The sequence below is a fragment of the Babylonia areolata genome, chromosome 31, assembly GCF_041734735.1.
Source record: "Babylonia areolata isolate BAREFJ2019XMU chromosome 31, ASM4173473v1, whole genome shotgun sequence".
NCBI classification, from domain to species: domain Eukaryota; kingdom Metazoa; phylum Mollusca; class Gastropoda; order Neogastropoda; family Buccinidae; genus Babylonia; species Babylonia areolata.
Window position 1 is genome coordinate 29,795,345 of NC_134906.1, and position 16,822 is coordinate 29,812,166.

Sequence of the window (16,822 nt, forward strand, 5' to 3'; positions counted from 1 at the left end):
AGGCAAGATTGCACTGGCTCTTAGTGCTGCAGCCTTGGGGGCTAGTTGGCCTTTTGGAACCATCCTAGTGCCGACTTTCCTAAAACCCTCTTAGCTGAGAGAGTGGGGATGTAACTTGGGCAAAACACACTCCACTGTATTCAAATTCTTGCCCATACAGGCAAGCAGTTGCCTCCTCTGCTGTTCTGATGGTCATTACTGGACACGACTGACTCCTATATAAAGTGTCACCAGCATGACAGAATGATGCTGAGGTGTGTGTGACAGGACTCATCTCATTGTCATGAAACCCAATATGATAAATAGAAACAACAAAGGAACAAAAAGAATGAAGAAGTGGTCATCTACGATAGATGCAGTCAAACTAATATTTGTGTGTGTGTGTGTGCAGCAACATCCGTGGACCAACTTCAAGACAGGGTTCTGTCTGGGCATGTTCCTTGTTCTGGTTGTCGTCATCATCCTGTCAGGTTTGTCTCCCTTTCTTGTGGCGGGGGGATTGCCTCCCTTAGTTTCTGACTGTTTTGGATGAAATTTCCGATCTCCCAGGTCAACATTTGTGTTCAAATATGCATGCATGCATTCTTTTGGCATTCAACTGACGTGTGTTAGTGGCATAATGTTTACTGTAGATTACCTCCCCTCGCCCCCCCACCCCCCACCCCCAGTTTGGGGCCATGGCCTTGTGAATAAATCATCATTGTTGTTTTCTGTTTGGCTTTAACATCAGAGCAGCAAAGCATTGACAGACGATCGGAATTGGCAGCCAAACGTCAAACCCAGCAGACCAGTTAACTCTCTGGACGAAAGGCCCCAGTCAGGGCACGACTGTTCACAACCATATCAGACCTTAGATAGTTCTGAATTTTTGGAGTGGCACCTAATTTGCATAACGACATTATGAGCCAAGGATATCTTAACTGACCTTCCCACTCTCCACTGCCACCAATAAATGCAGTGTGTGTTGCTGGGCTCACCAGCAGGAGAGTGAATTTCGCAGTGACTGGTTCATGTGAACGGTGCGTGTCAACAATGGTGTGTGACCCACATTCATCTCATTCACAAGGCAGATAACAGAATTAGACGAAGGGGCCCTTTCTTGGCTGTATAACATTCCGATTTTAATCTGTTTCAAACTCTTTATGCTATCCTGGATTTGTTTATAAGTCATCAGTGTGTGCAAATTAAAAAAAAAAAAATATGGATACTTTCATCATTTTACTGTATGATAGCACAAGAAGGGGGGAAGTGTTGTATTTTGCCCCCAACTGCGCATGTTACTGATCAGTTTGGAAGCTTTCAGTTCATATACTCTAACTTGACTTAAAAATATCGACAAAAATTCTCATGCTAACTGAGCCGAAAGAGAACTTTCTGTTTTGGGTGAAGCAGACAATAAAGTATTTTGAATTGAATTGAATTTGTTTTTTTGGTGATTTTATTTCTTTCCCATTCTGTGGGGAAAGTCAGGGGAGCTAACAAGTTAATCTGTTCGCTGTCTGTGTGTGTGTGTGTGTGCAGCCAACTTCACGGACCACTCGGAGGACTGGGAACCAGCCATCAGGATGTACCGCGGCATGTTCCTCGTCATCTTCGACCTCTTCCTGCTGGGAGTCAACACCTACGGCTGGAGGTCGTCGGGGGTCAACCACGTGCTGATCTTTGAGATCGACCCCCGAAACCACCTGTCGCACACCGAGCTGATGGAGGTGGGTGGGCGCGATTGGGGGGTGAGGGGGGGGGTGTCCTTCGCCGATGGCTGTGCAGGTCCATGACGGAGGAAATGGAACGTGGAAAGACGTGGATGATGTTGCAGTGCAGTGTGTCCTCTGCTGAGAAAAGCAGGCTGAATTTCACACAGAAGTGTTATTTGATGTGACACATGACGGGCGCAATAGCCGAGTGGTTAAAGCGTTGGACTGTCAATCTGAGGGTCCCGGGTTCGAATCTCGGTGACGGCGCCTGGTGGGTAAAGGGTGGAGATTTTTACGATCTCCCAGGTCAACATCTGTGCAGACCTGCTAGTGCCTGAACCCCCTTCGTGTGTATACGCAAGCAGAAAATCAAATACACACGTTAAAGATCCTGTAATCCATGTCAGCGTTCGGTGGGTTATGGAAACAAGAACATACCCAGCATGCACACCCCCGAAAACGGAGTATGGCTGCCTACATGGCGGGGTAAAAACGGTCATACACGTAAAAGCCCACTCGTGTGCATACGAGTGAACGCAGAAGAAGAAAGATGTGACACAAAAAAGTAATTGATTGCAATTTAAATCTGATACAGAACAGTGTGATGCAATACAATGCAGTGCAGTACAATACAGTACAATGCAATTTAGTACATAGTAGTAGGCCTCCTTCGGTCATGGCTGACCATGGATAGAGTATATCCGACCTAATGTCTAATTGGGCTGTCTGCTTTGACCAAGCAGCATCGCCTGTGACTGTAGAGACCGATGCAAGAGAGACAGTCTCTGTCGCAGCGGTCACATGTGTAAGCTGATGCTGGTCTGTTGGCTGCCGTCCCTTTTCTGCGAGCTCGCTTTTCTGCTGCAGCAGCTGACAGTTTGTCCTCACCAATCCGTAGCTGATTCTTGAGAGTGCTTCTCCATCTGTTGCGGTCATCTGCATGGTCCTCCCAGGACTCAGTGTTGATCTCAAGTGCCTTCATGTCATGTTTGCAAACGTCTTTGTATCTCAGCTGTGGGCGGCCGATGCTTCTCTGCCCCGTGGCGAGCTCTCCATAAAAGATGTCTTTTGGGATGCAACCATCTTCCATGCGGCGAACGTGGCCCAGCCAGCGCAGCCGCCGCTGTCTCAGCATTTATTTAGTACTTTTTAAAAAAAATTAATTTAGTACAATACAATACACAATACAATGCAATGCAGTGCAAGATATAATGTGATGCAATACAATAGTTTGCAATACATTACAAGTCAGTGCAGTACAATACAATACAAATGCAATACAATGCATCGCATTACAATGCAGTACAAATACACAGCAATGCCAACTGTTACAGTATCATCTTCTTATTGTCACCATATTACAGATGGCATCATTCCTGGCAGTGCTGTGGTCAGACTGCGTGTTGGGTTACCTGTACAGTGAATACCTGGGGACAGTATCACCTTGTTATTGTCACTCTCTTTCAGGTAGCATCGTTCCTGGCAGTGCTGTGGTCAGGCAGCGTGTTGGGTTACCTGTACAGTGAATACCTGGGGACAGTATCACCTTGTTATTGTCACTCTCTTTCAGGTAGCATCGTTCCTGGCAGTGCTGTGGTCAGGCAGCGTGTTGGGTTACCTGTACAGTGAATACCTGGGGACAATATCACCTTGTTGTTGTTTATGTCCTACAGGTAGCATCGTTACCTGTACAGTGAATACCTGGGGATGGTATCACCTTGTTATTGTCACTCTCTTTCAGGTAGCATCATTCCTGGCAGTGCTGTGGTCAGGCAGCGTGTTGGGTTACCTGTACAGTGAATACCTGGGGATGGTATCACCTTGTTGTCGCCATGTTACAGGTGGCATCGTTCCTGGCAGTGTTGTGGTCAGGCAGCGTGTTGGGTTACCTGTACAGCGAACACCTGGGCATCCCCCCAATGGCTATGCCCCTGTCCATGGCTGGACTCCTCATCATCATGCTGCTCAACCCCCTCAAAATCTTCTATTACCGTGCCCGCATGTGGCTGCTGCGTATCTTGGTGAGCCCCAGCCCTCCTGGTCAGGGGTGGTGTGGTGTGGTGTGGTGTGGTGGTGGTGGTAGTGTTGGTGGTGTGGTGTGGTGTGGTGGTGGTGGTGTGTGGTGTGGTGGTGGTGTGGTGTGGTGTGGTGTGGTGTGGTGTGGTGGTGGTGGTGGTGGTGTGGTGTGGTGTGGTGTAGTGTGGTGTGGTGTGGTGTGGTGTAGTGTGGTGTGGTGGTGGTGGTGTGGTGGTGGTGTGGTGTGGTGGTGGTGGTGTGTGGTGTGGTGTGGTGGTGGTGGTGTGGTGTGGTGTGGTGTAGTGTGGTGTGGTGTGTGGTGGTGGTGGTAGTGTTGGTGGTGTGGTGGTGGTGGTGGTGTGGTGTGGTGGTGGTGTGTGGTGTGGTGTGGTGGTGGTGTGGTGTGGTGGTGGTGTGTGGTGTGGTGTGGTGGTGGTGTGTGGTGTGATGGTGGTGGTGTGGTGTGGTGGTGGTGATGGTAATGGTGGTGTGTGGTGTGGTGGTGGTAATGGTGGTGTGGTGTGTGGTGTGGTGATGGTGGTGGTGGTGGTGATAATTGTGGTTGTGGTGGTGGTGATGATAATAATGATGATAATAAGAATAAGAAAATAAAGTAATAGTGATAATGAAAATAATAGTAATAGTGATGAAAATGCTGATAATGAATTAAAAAAACAACGAAAAACAGATAATGATGATAATGGAAATAATATTAAAATAATGAAAATAATAATAATAATAATAACAATGGACATTTATATAACGTGTTTCTTGTGAAGTACTGCTCAAAGTGGTTTGCATCCTGTACCCAGCTCCCCATATCCCCCGTGAAACACGTGCTCCTTGACTGTTGGGATCTGCATGACGTTAGACACAGATATTACATGGCGGTTTCTTTGAAGACCTTGTTCCGTGATGTCCCTCCGTGGACGCTGATGGACTTCTTGAAAGAAGTGAACATTTTTAATCAGATTTGAAGGTTTTAAAACTATGGAAGTTTTTTTTTTAACTTTGAGTGGAAAGTTTGAAGTGGTGATTCGTTTTAATTGTTTGTTTTTTTACCCTTGTAGTAGTTATTAACGTGGCGATAGCCTTGAGATGGCCTTAGTGGTCGGCGAGGCTCTAAGCACTATCATTTTATTTCATTTCATTTCCCCGTATCCCCTCTCAAGCTTCTGGTCAAGTTCAGTTCTGACTGAACTTACAAATTCAGACAGACAGAAAATACGAAAAAAAAACTTAGCCGTATAAAGAGCACAGGAACAGGAGTCATGATGGCTGCCAGAAAAAGAGGTGCTAGTCAGGGATACACAGGGGAGGTAACCTACTTACGGAGGTTATCGGCCGTAGCTACTTTCGTTTTCTCCACATAGGCGGGTAGTAGTTTGCACAGGACAGGAATGTCAGACCCCTGCCAGAGTCTGCACTAGTGGGTCACGGTAAGTATGTTATTTAAACGTAATTTTAGGAAGAAAATTTCCTTTTTGGTTGAATTCTTGCAGAAGATTGCAAATTCTGGTCACAGTAGATCATTAATGAGTATCTGATGAAAGCTTAAAAAATATGGTGAGAATTGAAAATAGTTGTGTGAGTTGCAACTCCCAAAATCACTCATCTGTACGGGTAGGCTGTACCTCCATGTAGGCAGCGGTATTCTGTTTTGGGGGCTGAACTGGACATATAGAGTGTGTGTGTTGGTGGGCTATACCTCCGTGTTGGCAGCCGTATTCTGTTTTCAGGACTGAACTGGACATATAGAGTGTGTGTGTTGGTGGGCTATACCTCCATGTAGGCAGCCGTACTCTGTTTTCAGGGCGGAAATGGACATATAGAGTGTGTGTGTTGGTGGGCTATACCTCCATGTAGGCAGCCATATTCTGTTTTCAGGGCTGAACTGGACATACAGAGTGTGTGTGTTGGTGGGCTATACCTCCGTGTAGGCAGCCGTACTCTGTTTTCAGGGCTGAACTGGACATATAGAGTGTGTGTGTTTCTAGGCCATACTTCCATGCAGGCAACTGTACTCTGTTTTCGGGGCTGAACTGGACATAATATAGAGTGCGTGTGTTTCAGCTGCGGATCTTCACGGCCCCGTTCCACCATGTGGGGTTTGCCGACTTCTGGCTGGCGGACCAGCTGAACAGCCTGGTGACGGTGATGCTGGACTTTGAGTACCTCGTCTGCTTCTACGCCTTTGAGGTGGACTGGCTGGGCGTGGACAGTGAGTACAGATACCCCTGTGTCTGTTGTCTGGGTTGGTTTTTTCTAGCTGGCCAGTCATTTGTCTTGTCTTGTCTTGTATTGTATTGTAATGTATTGTGTTACTTTGTTGTTTTTTTTAGCTGCCCAGTCATTTGTCTTGTCTTGTCTCGTATTGTATTGTAATGTATTGTGTTACTTTGTTGGTTTTTTTAGCTGGCCAGTCATTTGCCTTGTCTTGTCTTGTATTGTATTGTATTGAGTTGTATTGTATTGTGTTACTTTGTTTTGTTTTTTTCTAGCTGCCCAGTCATTTGTCTTGTCTTGTCTTGTGTTGTATTGTATTGTAATGTATTGTGTTACTTTGTTGGGTTTTTTTAGCTGCCCAGTCATTTGTCTTGTCTTGTCTTGTCTTGTCTTGTGTTGTATTGTATTGTATTGTATTGTGTTACATTGTTGGTTTTTCTAGCTGGCCAGTCATTTGTCTTGTCTTTTCTTGCCTTGTATTGTATTGTATTGAGTTGTATTTTAATGTGTTATGTTACTTTGTTTGTTTGTTTTTTTTAGCTGCCCAGTCATTTGTCTTGTCTTGTATTGTATTGAGTTGCATTTTATTGTATTGTGTTACTTTTTTTTTTTTAGCTGCCCAGTCATTTGTCTCGTCTTGTCTTGTCTTGTCTTGAGTTGTATTGTGTTACTTTTTTTTAATAGCTGCCCCATTATCCGTATTGTATTCTATTGTATTTTGTTGTATTCTGTTACTTTGCTGTTGTTTTTTCAGCTGCCCATTCATCTGTATTGTATTGTGTTAATTTGTATCTCTTTTTTTTTTTTTTAGCTGCCCCATTATGTGTATTGCATTGCATTGTATTTATTTGTTACCTTTTTTTTTCTCTCACTGCCCCATTATCTGTATTTTATTGTATTATATTGTAATACATTGTATTCCTTGTTATCTTTTTTCTTTTTATTAGCTGCCCCATTATCTATATTGTATTGTATTACTCTTTTTTTGTCACAACAGATTTCTCTGTGTGAAATTCAGGTTGCTGTCCCCAGGGAGAGCGCGTCACTAATACTGAGAGCGCCACCCTCTTTTTGTAGTTTTTTCTGCCTTGCAGTTTTATTTGTTTTCCTGTCAAAGTGGATTTTTGTACAGAATTTTGCCAGGGACAGCCCTTTTGTTGCCGTGGGTTCTTTTAAGCGCATGCTGCACATGGGACCTCGATTTATCGTCTCATCCGAATGACTAGCGTCCAGACCACCACTCAAGGTCTGAAGGATGGGGAGAAAACTCTGGCGACTATGGGATTTGAACCAGTGCGCTGAGATTCTCTCACTTCCTAGGCGGATGCGTTACCTCTAGGCCATCACTCCACAGCACCATTTCAGTGGCTTTACTCCAATATTGCTCATTCCCAGTACCCCCCACCCCCAAACACGGCCACACCTTGGTTTGTTTGACGTAGTCCTAGCATCAGCAGTCTGTAGGGAACAACTGATGTTAGGTTGCCGGAAGGCCACACACCAGAGGAGACGCTGCACTGCTTCTGAGTCAAATCAATTCAAATCAGATTATGGTGCTTAGAGACTCGTCGACCACTAAGGCCTATCAAGACTATCACCACGTTAGCACCTGGTGCTTGAGTCACTTTGAGGTGTACGGTAGTGCCTTTTCTGATGTAACATAGTAGGACACCACCTACTAATCCCCCTACTGATAACGCTAATCACCTAGTTGCAGAGCCAGACTGAGTGAGCGTCCCCTCCTCCAACCCTAGCCCCCCCATGAATCTGTTGACACTGAAGTCCTAGACAGAACTCATTGCCAAGCACACAGGTGGAGGGGGATAAAAGCTGAGTTAGCCACATAGTTCTGGACAACTTCTTCGAGTATTATTATCATTATTATTATTATTGTTATTATCTTTATAATTTGTCACAACATATTTCTCTGTGAAATTCGAGCTGCTCTTCCCGGCCGATAGTTTGTCTCAACAATGCAGCACAACTTTTTTTTTTTTTTTGTTTTTTAATCTGCAAGTGTATTTGTTTTACTGTCAAAGCAGATTTTGCTACAGTAGTATTTTTCCAGGGAAAACCCTGTTGTTGCTACAGGCTCTTTTACATTCACTGCACACGCGCGCACGTGTGTGTGTGTGTGTGTGTGTGTATGTGTGTGTGTGTGTGTATGTGTGTGTGTGTGTGTGTGTGTGTGCATCTATGTGTGTGTTGTATATGTATGTGTGTGTATGTCTGTCTTTGTCTTGTGTGTATGTGTGTGTGTGTGCATGCATGCATGCATGCATGTTTTCTCTGTGTGTGACCTGCAGGAGAACCAGTGTGCACCAAGAACATCTACGGGATTCGAGCCGTGGTGGCCTGTCTGCCCGCCTGGTTCCGCTTCGCCCAGTGTCTCCGGCGTTACCGTGACACCAAGCTGGTGTTTCCCCACGTCGTCAATGCCGGCAAATACTCCACCACCTTCTTTGTCCAGCTGTTCAGCGCTCTGTACAAAGTGCACATAGGTGAGGGGTGAGGGGGGGGACTCAACAATTTCTGGATAATTGGGAGGGTGTGCAGCCCGCTTTGGTGGCAGACTTTTCGTCGCTCGCAGTGCAAAAAGTAGGTCATGTCACGACATGCACAGCCCACTACCTTGACTGGCTTCTCTGAGTTAGCACTGCTTTTGTTCGGACAACATTTCGGCAGAGTTTATAAATGGATCAGTTTGATTACGTAATGGCAGAGTTGTGACAAGAAACATGCTCAAAGTAAACACAGAAGACTGAAGCAAAGAATGGGTGTCATTATAAAACCATATATACCTTGTAGACTTGCAAAAATAGTCACCGAAAATGTTCACAATCCGACGGGTGCAGTAGCCGAGTGGTTAAAGCGTTGGACTTTCAATCTGAGGGTCCCGAGTTCGAATCACGGTGACGGCGCCTGGTGGGTAAAGGGTGGAGATTTTTCCGATCTCCCAAGTCGTCATATGTGCAGACCTGCCAGTGCCTGAACCCCCTTCGTGTGTATATGCAAGCAAAAGATCAAATACGCACATTAAAGATCCTGTAATCCATGTCAGCGTTCGGTGGGTTATGGAAACAACAACATACCCAGCATACACCCCCCGAAAGCGGAGTATGGCTGCCTACAGGGCGAGGTAAAAACGGCCATACACGTAAAAGCCCACTCATGTACATACGAGTGAATGTGGGAGTTGTAGCCCACGAACGCAGAAGAAGAAGAAGAGAAGTTCACAATCCTTTCGTCAAAGGGCCCAGAGTGTCAGCGAATCGATTGCGATCGCGCCTTAATTTTAGCATGATCGCCCAATAGAGCTATATAATTATGTGACCTGGTTGGAGACATAATTTGACAAAGAACAAGAACGCCAGAGAATCGACAGACAGACAGTAAATACGAAAAAACTTAGCCGTATGAAGAGCACAGGAACAGGAGTCATGATGGCTGCCGTAAAAAGAGGGCGCTAGTCAGGGGGGCAAAGGGGGGGTTACCTACTTCCGGGAGGTTATCGGCCGTAGCTGCTTTCGTTTTTTCCGCATAGGCGGGTATTAGTTTGCACAGGACAGGAATGTCAGACCCCTGCCGGAGTCTGCACTAATTGGTCACGGTAAGTATGTTACTTAAACGTAATTTTAGGTAGAAAATTTCCTTTTCCACAACAAAATTTTAACCTTTCGGTGACCTGGAAGAAAAGGAAACATAGACACGCATGCGCACACGGTGCTTGCTAAAAATAGCGGGGAAGTCCTGACGAAAGTGGGTCTGCACACCCTCCCTGATAGTCCATCACCTTCTTTGTCCAGCTTTTCAGTGCTGTGTACAAAGTGCACATGGGTGAGGGGGGAGGTGTGTGGGGGGGGGGGCACTGGGGTGGGGGTTAACAGGTCTTCAGTGTTCTGTACAAAGTGCACATGGGTGAGGGGAGGGGTGGGGGTTGGAGGTAGGGGCTAACAGGTCTTCAGTGTTCTATACAAAGTGCACATGGGTGATAGGGGTGAGGTGGGGGGCAGGGGTGGGGGCTAACAGGTCTTCAGTGCTGTGTACAAAGTACACATAGGTGATGGGGGAAGGGTGGGGTGGGGAGGGGGAGGGTTAACAGTCTTTTGGCTGATGCCTTGCATGTTGTTGAGGGCTGGGGTCTTGGGTAGGTGATGGTTGTGTTGTTGGAGGGGGTGAGTATGAGGGGGGACTTGCTGCTTGTGAAGGTGAGGTTTTCTAGGTTAAATTACAACAGGTGTTGGGTGGATGGCTGATAAATAAGGTGAAGTTTTCTAGGTTAAATTACAACAGGTGTTGGTGGATGGCTGACAGATAAGGTGAAGTTTTCTAGGTTAAATTACAACAGGTGTTGACGAATGGCTGATAAATAAGGTGAAGTTTTCTAGGTTAAATTACAACAGGTGTTGACGAATGGCTGATAAATAAGGTGAAGTTTTCTAGGTTAAATTACAACAGGTGTTGGCGGATGGCTGACAGATAAGAAGTTTTCTAGGTTAAATTACAACAGGTGTTGACGAATGGCTGATAAATAAGGTGAAGTTTTCTAGGTTAAATTACAACAGGTGTTGGTGGATGGCTGATAAATAAGGTGAAGTTTTCTTGGTTTAATTACAGTAGGTGAGGGAGAATTACCTTGGCAACAGTAATGACAATGATAACGGTGATGACATTGATGATGATGATAACAATGATGATGACGCTGCCAACAGAGCTTCACAGGGAGGAGCAGTGTTTACCTGGCTGCTGATTGTGGGCACTGTGATGATGATGATGATGATAACTATGATGGTGACAATGACAGTGATGATAATGATGATGATAACTATGATGGCGACAGTGACAGTGATGATAATGATGATGATAACTATGATGGCGACAATGACAGTGATGATGATAACTATGATGGCGACAATGACAGTGATGATGATAACTATGATGGTGACAATGACAGTGATGATAATGATGATGATAACGATGATGGCAACAATGACAGTGATGATAATGATGATGATAACTATGATGGCGACAATGACAGTGATGATAATGATGATGATAACTATGATGGCGACATTGACAGTGATGATAATGATGATGATAACTATGATGGCGACATTGACAGTGATGATAATGATGATGATAACTATGATGGCGACAATGACAGTGATGATGATAACTATGATGGTGACAATGACATTGATGATAATGATGATGATAACGATGATGGCAACAATGACAGTGATGATAATGATGATGATAACTATGATGGTGACAATGACAGTGATGATAATAACTATGATGGCGACAATGACAGTGATGATAATGATGATGATAACTATGATGGCGACATTGACAGTGATGATAATGATGATGATAACTATGATGGCGACAATGACAGTGATGATGATAACTATGATGGTGACAATGACATTGATGATAATGATGATGATAACTATGATGGCGACAATGACAGTGATGATAATGATGATGATAACTATGAGGGTGACAATGACAGCGATGATAATGATGATGATAACGATGATGGCGACAATGACAGTGATGATAATGATGATGATAACTATGATGGCGACAATGACAGTGATGATAATGATGATGATAACTATGATGGTGACAATGACAGCGATGATAACTATGATGGCGACATTGACAGTGATGGCAACATTGACAGTGATGATAATGATGATGATAACTATGATGGCGACAATGACAGTGATGATGATGATAACTATGATGGCGACATTGACAGTGATGATGATAACTATGATGGCGACAATGACAGTGATGATGATGATAACTATGATGGCGACATTGACAGTGATGATGATAACTATGATGGCGACAATGACAGTGATGATGATAACTATGATAGCGACAATGACTGATGATAATGATGATGATAACGATGATGGCGACAATGACAGTGATGATGATGATAACTATGATGGCGACAGTGACAGTGATGATAATGATGATGATAACTATGATGGCGACAATGACAGTGATGATAATGATGATGATAACTATGATGGCGATGATGACAGTGATGATGATAACTATGATGGCGACAATGACAGTGATGATAATGATGATGATAACTATGATGGCGATGATGACAGTGATGATGATAACTATGATGGCGACATTGACAGTGATGATGATAACTATGATGGCGACATTGACAGTGATGATAATGATGATGATAACGATGATGGCGACAATGACAGTGATGATAATGATGATGATAACGATGATGGCGACAGTGACAGTGATGATAATGATGATGATAACTATGATGGCGACAATGACAGTGATGATAATGATGATGATAACTATGATGGCGATGATGACAGTGATGATAATGATGATGATAACTATGATGGCGACATTGACAGTGATGATAATGATGATGATAACGATGATGGCGACAGTGACAGTGATGATAATGATGATGATAACTATGATGGCGACAATGACAGTGATGATAATGATGATGATAACTGTGATGGCGACAATGACAGTGATGATAACGATGATGATAACGATGACACTGTCCTCAGAGCTTCACGGCGATGAGCACCGACAGAACAGTGTGTTTTTCTGGCTGCTGATCGTGGCCACAGTGATGATGATGATGATGATGACGATGATGATGATGATGACAGTGACAATGATGACGATGATGATGATAATGATGACACTGTCCTCAGAGCTTCACGGCGATGAGCACCGACAGAACAGTGTGTTTTTCTGGCTGCTGATCGTGGCCACAGTGATGATGATGATGATGATGACGATGATGATGATGACAGTGACAATGATGACGATGATGATGATGATAACGATGACACTGTCCTCAGAGCTTCACGGCGATGAGCACCGACAGAACAGTGTGTTTTTCTGGCTGCTGATCGTGGCCACTGTGGCCAGTTCGTGCTACACGTACACCTGGGACATCAAGATGGATTGGGGACTGCTGGACAAGGGGGCTGGGGACAACAGGTTCCTCAGAGAGGAGGTCGTCTATGCCTTCAAGGTCTGTGTGTAGGGGGAGGGAGTGTGGGGTGGGTGGGGGGGGGGGGTCTGTGTGTGTGGACAAGGGGGCTGGGGACAACAGGTTCCTCAGAGAGGTCGTCTATGCCTTCAAGGTCTGTGTGTAGGGGAAGGGAGGGGGGGTCTGTGTGTGTGGACAAGGGGGCTGGGGACAACAGGTTCCTCAGAGAAGAGGTCGTCTATGCCTTCAAGGTCTGTGTGTAGGGGGAGGGAGGGGGGTCTGTGTGTGTGGACAAGGGGGCTGGGGACAACAGGTTCCTCAGAGAGGAGGTCGTCTATGCCTTCAAGGTCTGTGTGTAGGGGGAGGGAGGGGGGGTCTGTGTGGTGTGGACAAGGGGGCTGGTGACAACAGGGGTGTGGGTGTGTGTGGGGAGGGTGTAGGGGGGGGGGGGCTGTCTGTGTGTGTGTGGACTAGGGGGCCGTGGACAATGGGTTCCTCTGAGAAGGAGGTCATCTATGCCTTCAAGGTCTGTGGGGGGATGAGGGGGGGGGGTTGTGGACAAGGGGGCCGGTGACAACAGGGGTGTGGGTGTGTGTGTGGGGGGGAGGGTGTTGGGGGGGGGGGAGGGGTGTGTGTGTGTGTGGACAAGGGGGCCAGGGACAACAGGGGTGTGGGTGTGGGGGGGGAGTGGGGGGTAGGGGCAAGGGGGGACTGTATGTGTGTGTGAACAAGGGGGCCGTGGACAACAGGATCCTCGTCTATGCCTTCCAAGGTCTGTGTTGGAATTAAAATGTAGTAGTAGTAGTAGTAATAATAATAGTAGTAGTTGTATCATTATCATCATCATCGTTATCCCACTTTGAGAAGTTCAAAAGTGCTATTTAAATATAGTAGTAGTAGCAGTAGTAGTTGTATCATTATTATCATATCATCATCATCGTTATCACACTTTGAGAAGTTCAGAAGTGCTATTTAAATATAGTAGTAGTAGTGGTAGTGGTCATATCATCATCATCATCGTCATCATGGTCATCGTCATTATCTCTTTGCACAGGCGTATTACTACTTTGCCATGATCAAGGACTTCATCCTGCGTTTCATCTGGTTGTAGTCATACCATCATTATCATTATTATTATTGTTATTGTTGTTATTATTGCTATGAGCATTTACCTAATCTTGAAAATAAGTCCAAGGTGTTTACAAATAGAACACACATGTAAATCGAATAATTGAGCACAAGATACCGAACATTACTTAAAATTATTCATCCCCGCACACACAACCGCAACACATACAAGCACATGCACATGCGCATACAAGTCATTGCACACAATCATAAATTTTGTAAGTACACAATCAAAAATGCGACCAACAAATTCTGACGCTCTCAGACTCACACACTCACTTATGATCCTTTAATTACACATACTTAACCGTGACCCACTAGTGCAGACTCCGGCAGGGATCTGACATTCCTGTCCTGTGCAAACTACTATCCGCCTATGCAGAGAAAACGAAAGTAGCTTTTAGTACATACTGGAAAGAGATGAGGTGTTGGGAATTATTCAGGAGGGGAAAAGGTGGGTCTTCAGACTGGATTTGAAAGACTGCTGCCAAGATGAGTGACGGAGAGGCTGAGGACGTTGATCCCAAAGAACGGGGTCTGTTACCATCATTATCTCTGTGTGCAGGCTTACTATTACTTTGCCATGATAGAAGACTTCATCCTTCGTTTCATCTGGTCGCTGAAGCTGACGTTGGCGGAAGGGGGGATCATCCACAGTGAGATTCTGGGCACCATACTGGCCCTGCTGGAAGTGTTCAGGTAGGAACTGGGGCCCGATTTGGTGTTGTGGGGAGTCGGTTGTGTTGTGTGTGTTGCGTTGTATTATGTTGTCTGTGTTGTGTTGTATGTGATGTGTTGTGTTGTGCTGTGTTGTATGCGTTGTGTTGCATTGTGTTGTATGCATTGTGTTGTATTGTGTTGTTTTGTAAGTGGTGTGTTGTGTTGTGTGTGTTGTGTTGCTTTGTGTTTATTGTATGTGTTGTATTGCGTTGTGTTGTATGTTTTGTGTTGTATGTGCTGTTTTGTATTGTGTTATATGTGTTGTGTTGTGCTGTATGTGTTGTTTTGTATTGTGTTATATGTGTTGTGTTGTGCTGTATGTGTTGTTTTGTATTGTGTTATATGTGTTGTATTGTGCTGTGTTGTATTGCTTTATTTGTGTAGTGTTGTATTGTGTTGCATTGTGTTGTGTTGCGTTGTGTTGTGTTGCGTTGTTTTGCGTTGTAAAACCTTTTGTCACAACAGATTCCCATCTTTTGTTGTAGGGAATTGACTGCACCGTATTGTGCAGGACTGTGTTTAAGTTAACTGCATCACTGTTTGTCACAACAGATTTCTCTGTGTGAAATCCTAGCTGGGGTCCCCAAGGAGAGCACAATCATTGCCACAGTGTGGCACCCCCCCCCCCCCGACCCCAGTGCCCCCCCCCCCCCCCCCACCTCCCCCACCCCCTTTCTTTTTGCTCTTTTCCCTGCCTGCAAGTGTATTCTGTTCTGTGCTGTTCCCATCCTTGCCCTCGTCTTTCCCTCACTCTCTCACACACACACTCTCACTCCCTCAGATCCACTCACTTGCCTTCCCTTTCTTCTCACCCTCCTCTGCTTCTGGTGTCCTCTCCTGTGACTTCCCTGTCCTTTGCTGAACTGTGAGCTGTCTCTGTGTCTGTCTGTCTGTCTGTCTGTCACTCATTTCATTTGCCTGAAGAAGAGCCTGTGGCTTGATACATTGCTTTGATGGGCACAATAGCCGGGTGGTTAAAGCACACCACACCACTACACACCACACCAGTGTACATTTCTCCAGTACACACTGCTCCACTCACCACACCACACCACACCACACCACACCACTCCACTCCACATGGCTCCACTCCACACCACTCCACTCCATCTACACACCACAACACTCCACCACACACCACAACACTCCACCACACACCACAACACTCCACCACACACCACAACACTCCACTCCACTCCACACTGCTCCACTCCACACCACTCCACTCCATCTACACACCACAACACTCCATCTACACACCACAACACTCCACCACACACCACAACACTCCACTCCACACACCACTCCACTCCACACTGCTCCACTCCACTCCACACTGCTCCACTCCACTCCACTCAACTACACACCACAACACTCCACCATACACCACAACACTCCACTACACACCACATCACCACCACACTGCACTGCACCACATCACCACCCCACTGCACCACACCACACCGCACTACACTCCACTCCACACCACTCCACTCTACTACACACCACTACACACCACAACACTCCACCACACACCACATCACCACCCCACTGCACTGCACCACACCACACCCCATCCACCACACCACTCCACACCACACCACACCACACCACACCACACTGCTCCACTCCACACTACTCCACTTCACTACACACCACATCACCACCCCACTGCACTGCACCACACCACACCCCATCCACCACACCACTCCACACCACACCACACCACACCACACCACACCACACCACACTGCTCCACTCCACACTACTCCACTTCACTACACACCACATCACCACCACACTGCACCACACCACACCACACCCCATCCACCACACCACACCGCACTACACTCCACTCCACTCCACACCACTCCACACCACTCCACACCACACCACCACACTGCACTGCACCACACCACACCCCATCCACCACACCACACCGCACTACACTCCACTCCACTCCACACCACTCCACACCACACCACCACACTGCACTGCACCACACCACACCCCATCCACCACACCA

General features: G+C 45.9%; 1 protein-coding gene across 2 annotated transcripts in view; it reads left to right on the plus strand.

The window, feature by feature from the left end:
- Positions 1-16,822, plus strand: part of LOC143275893 (xenotropic and polytropic retrovirus receptor 1 homolog) — a 32,795-nt gene that overhangs the window by 11,023 nt on the left and 4,950 nt on the right. For both annotated transcript variants that reach the window (XM_076580217.1, XM_076580218.1), the window contains exons 8-14: positions 392-470; positions 1,522-1,709; positions 3,536-3,715; positions 5,784-5,931; positions 8,243-8,437; positions 12,815-12,990; positions 14,642-14,775. In XM_076580217.1, coding sequence (XP_076436332.1) covers positions 392-470; positions 1,522-1,709; positions 3,536-3,715; positions 5,784-5,931; positions 8,243-8,437; positions 12,815-12,990; positions 14,642-14,775 — 1,100 coding nt within the window. The remainder of the gene's footprint in view (positions 1-391; positions 471-1,521; positions 1,710-3,535; positions 3,716-5,783; positions 5,932-8,242; positions 8,438-12,814; positions 12,991-14,641; positions 14,776-16,822) is intronic.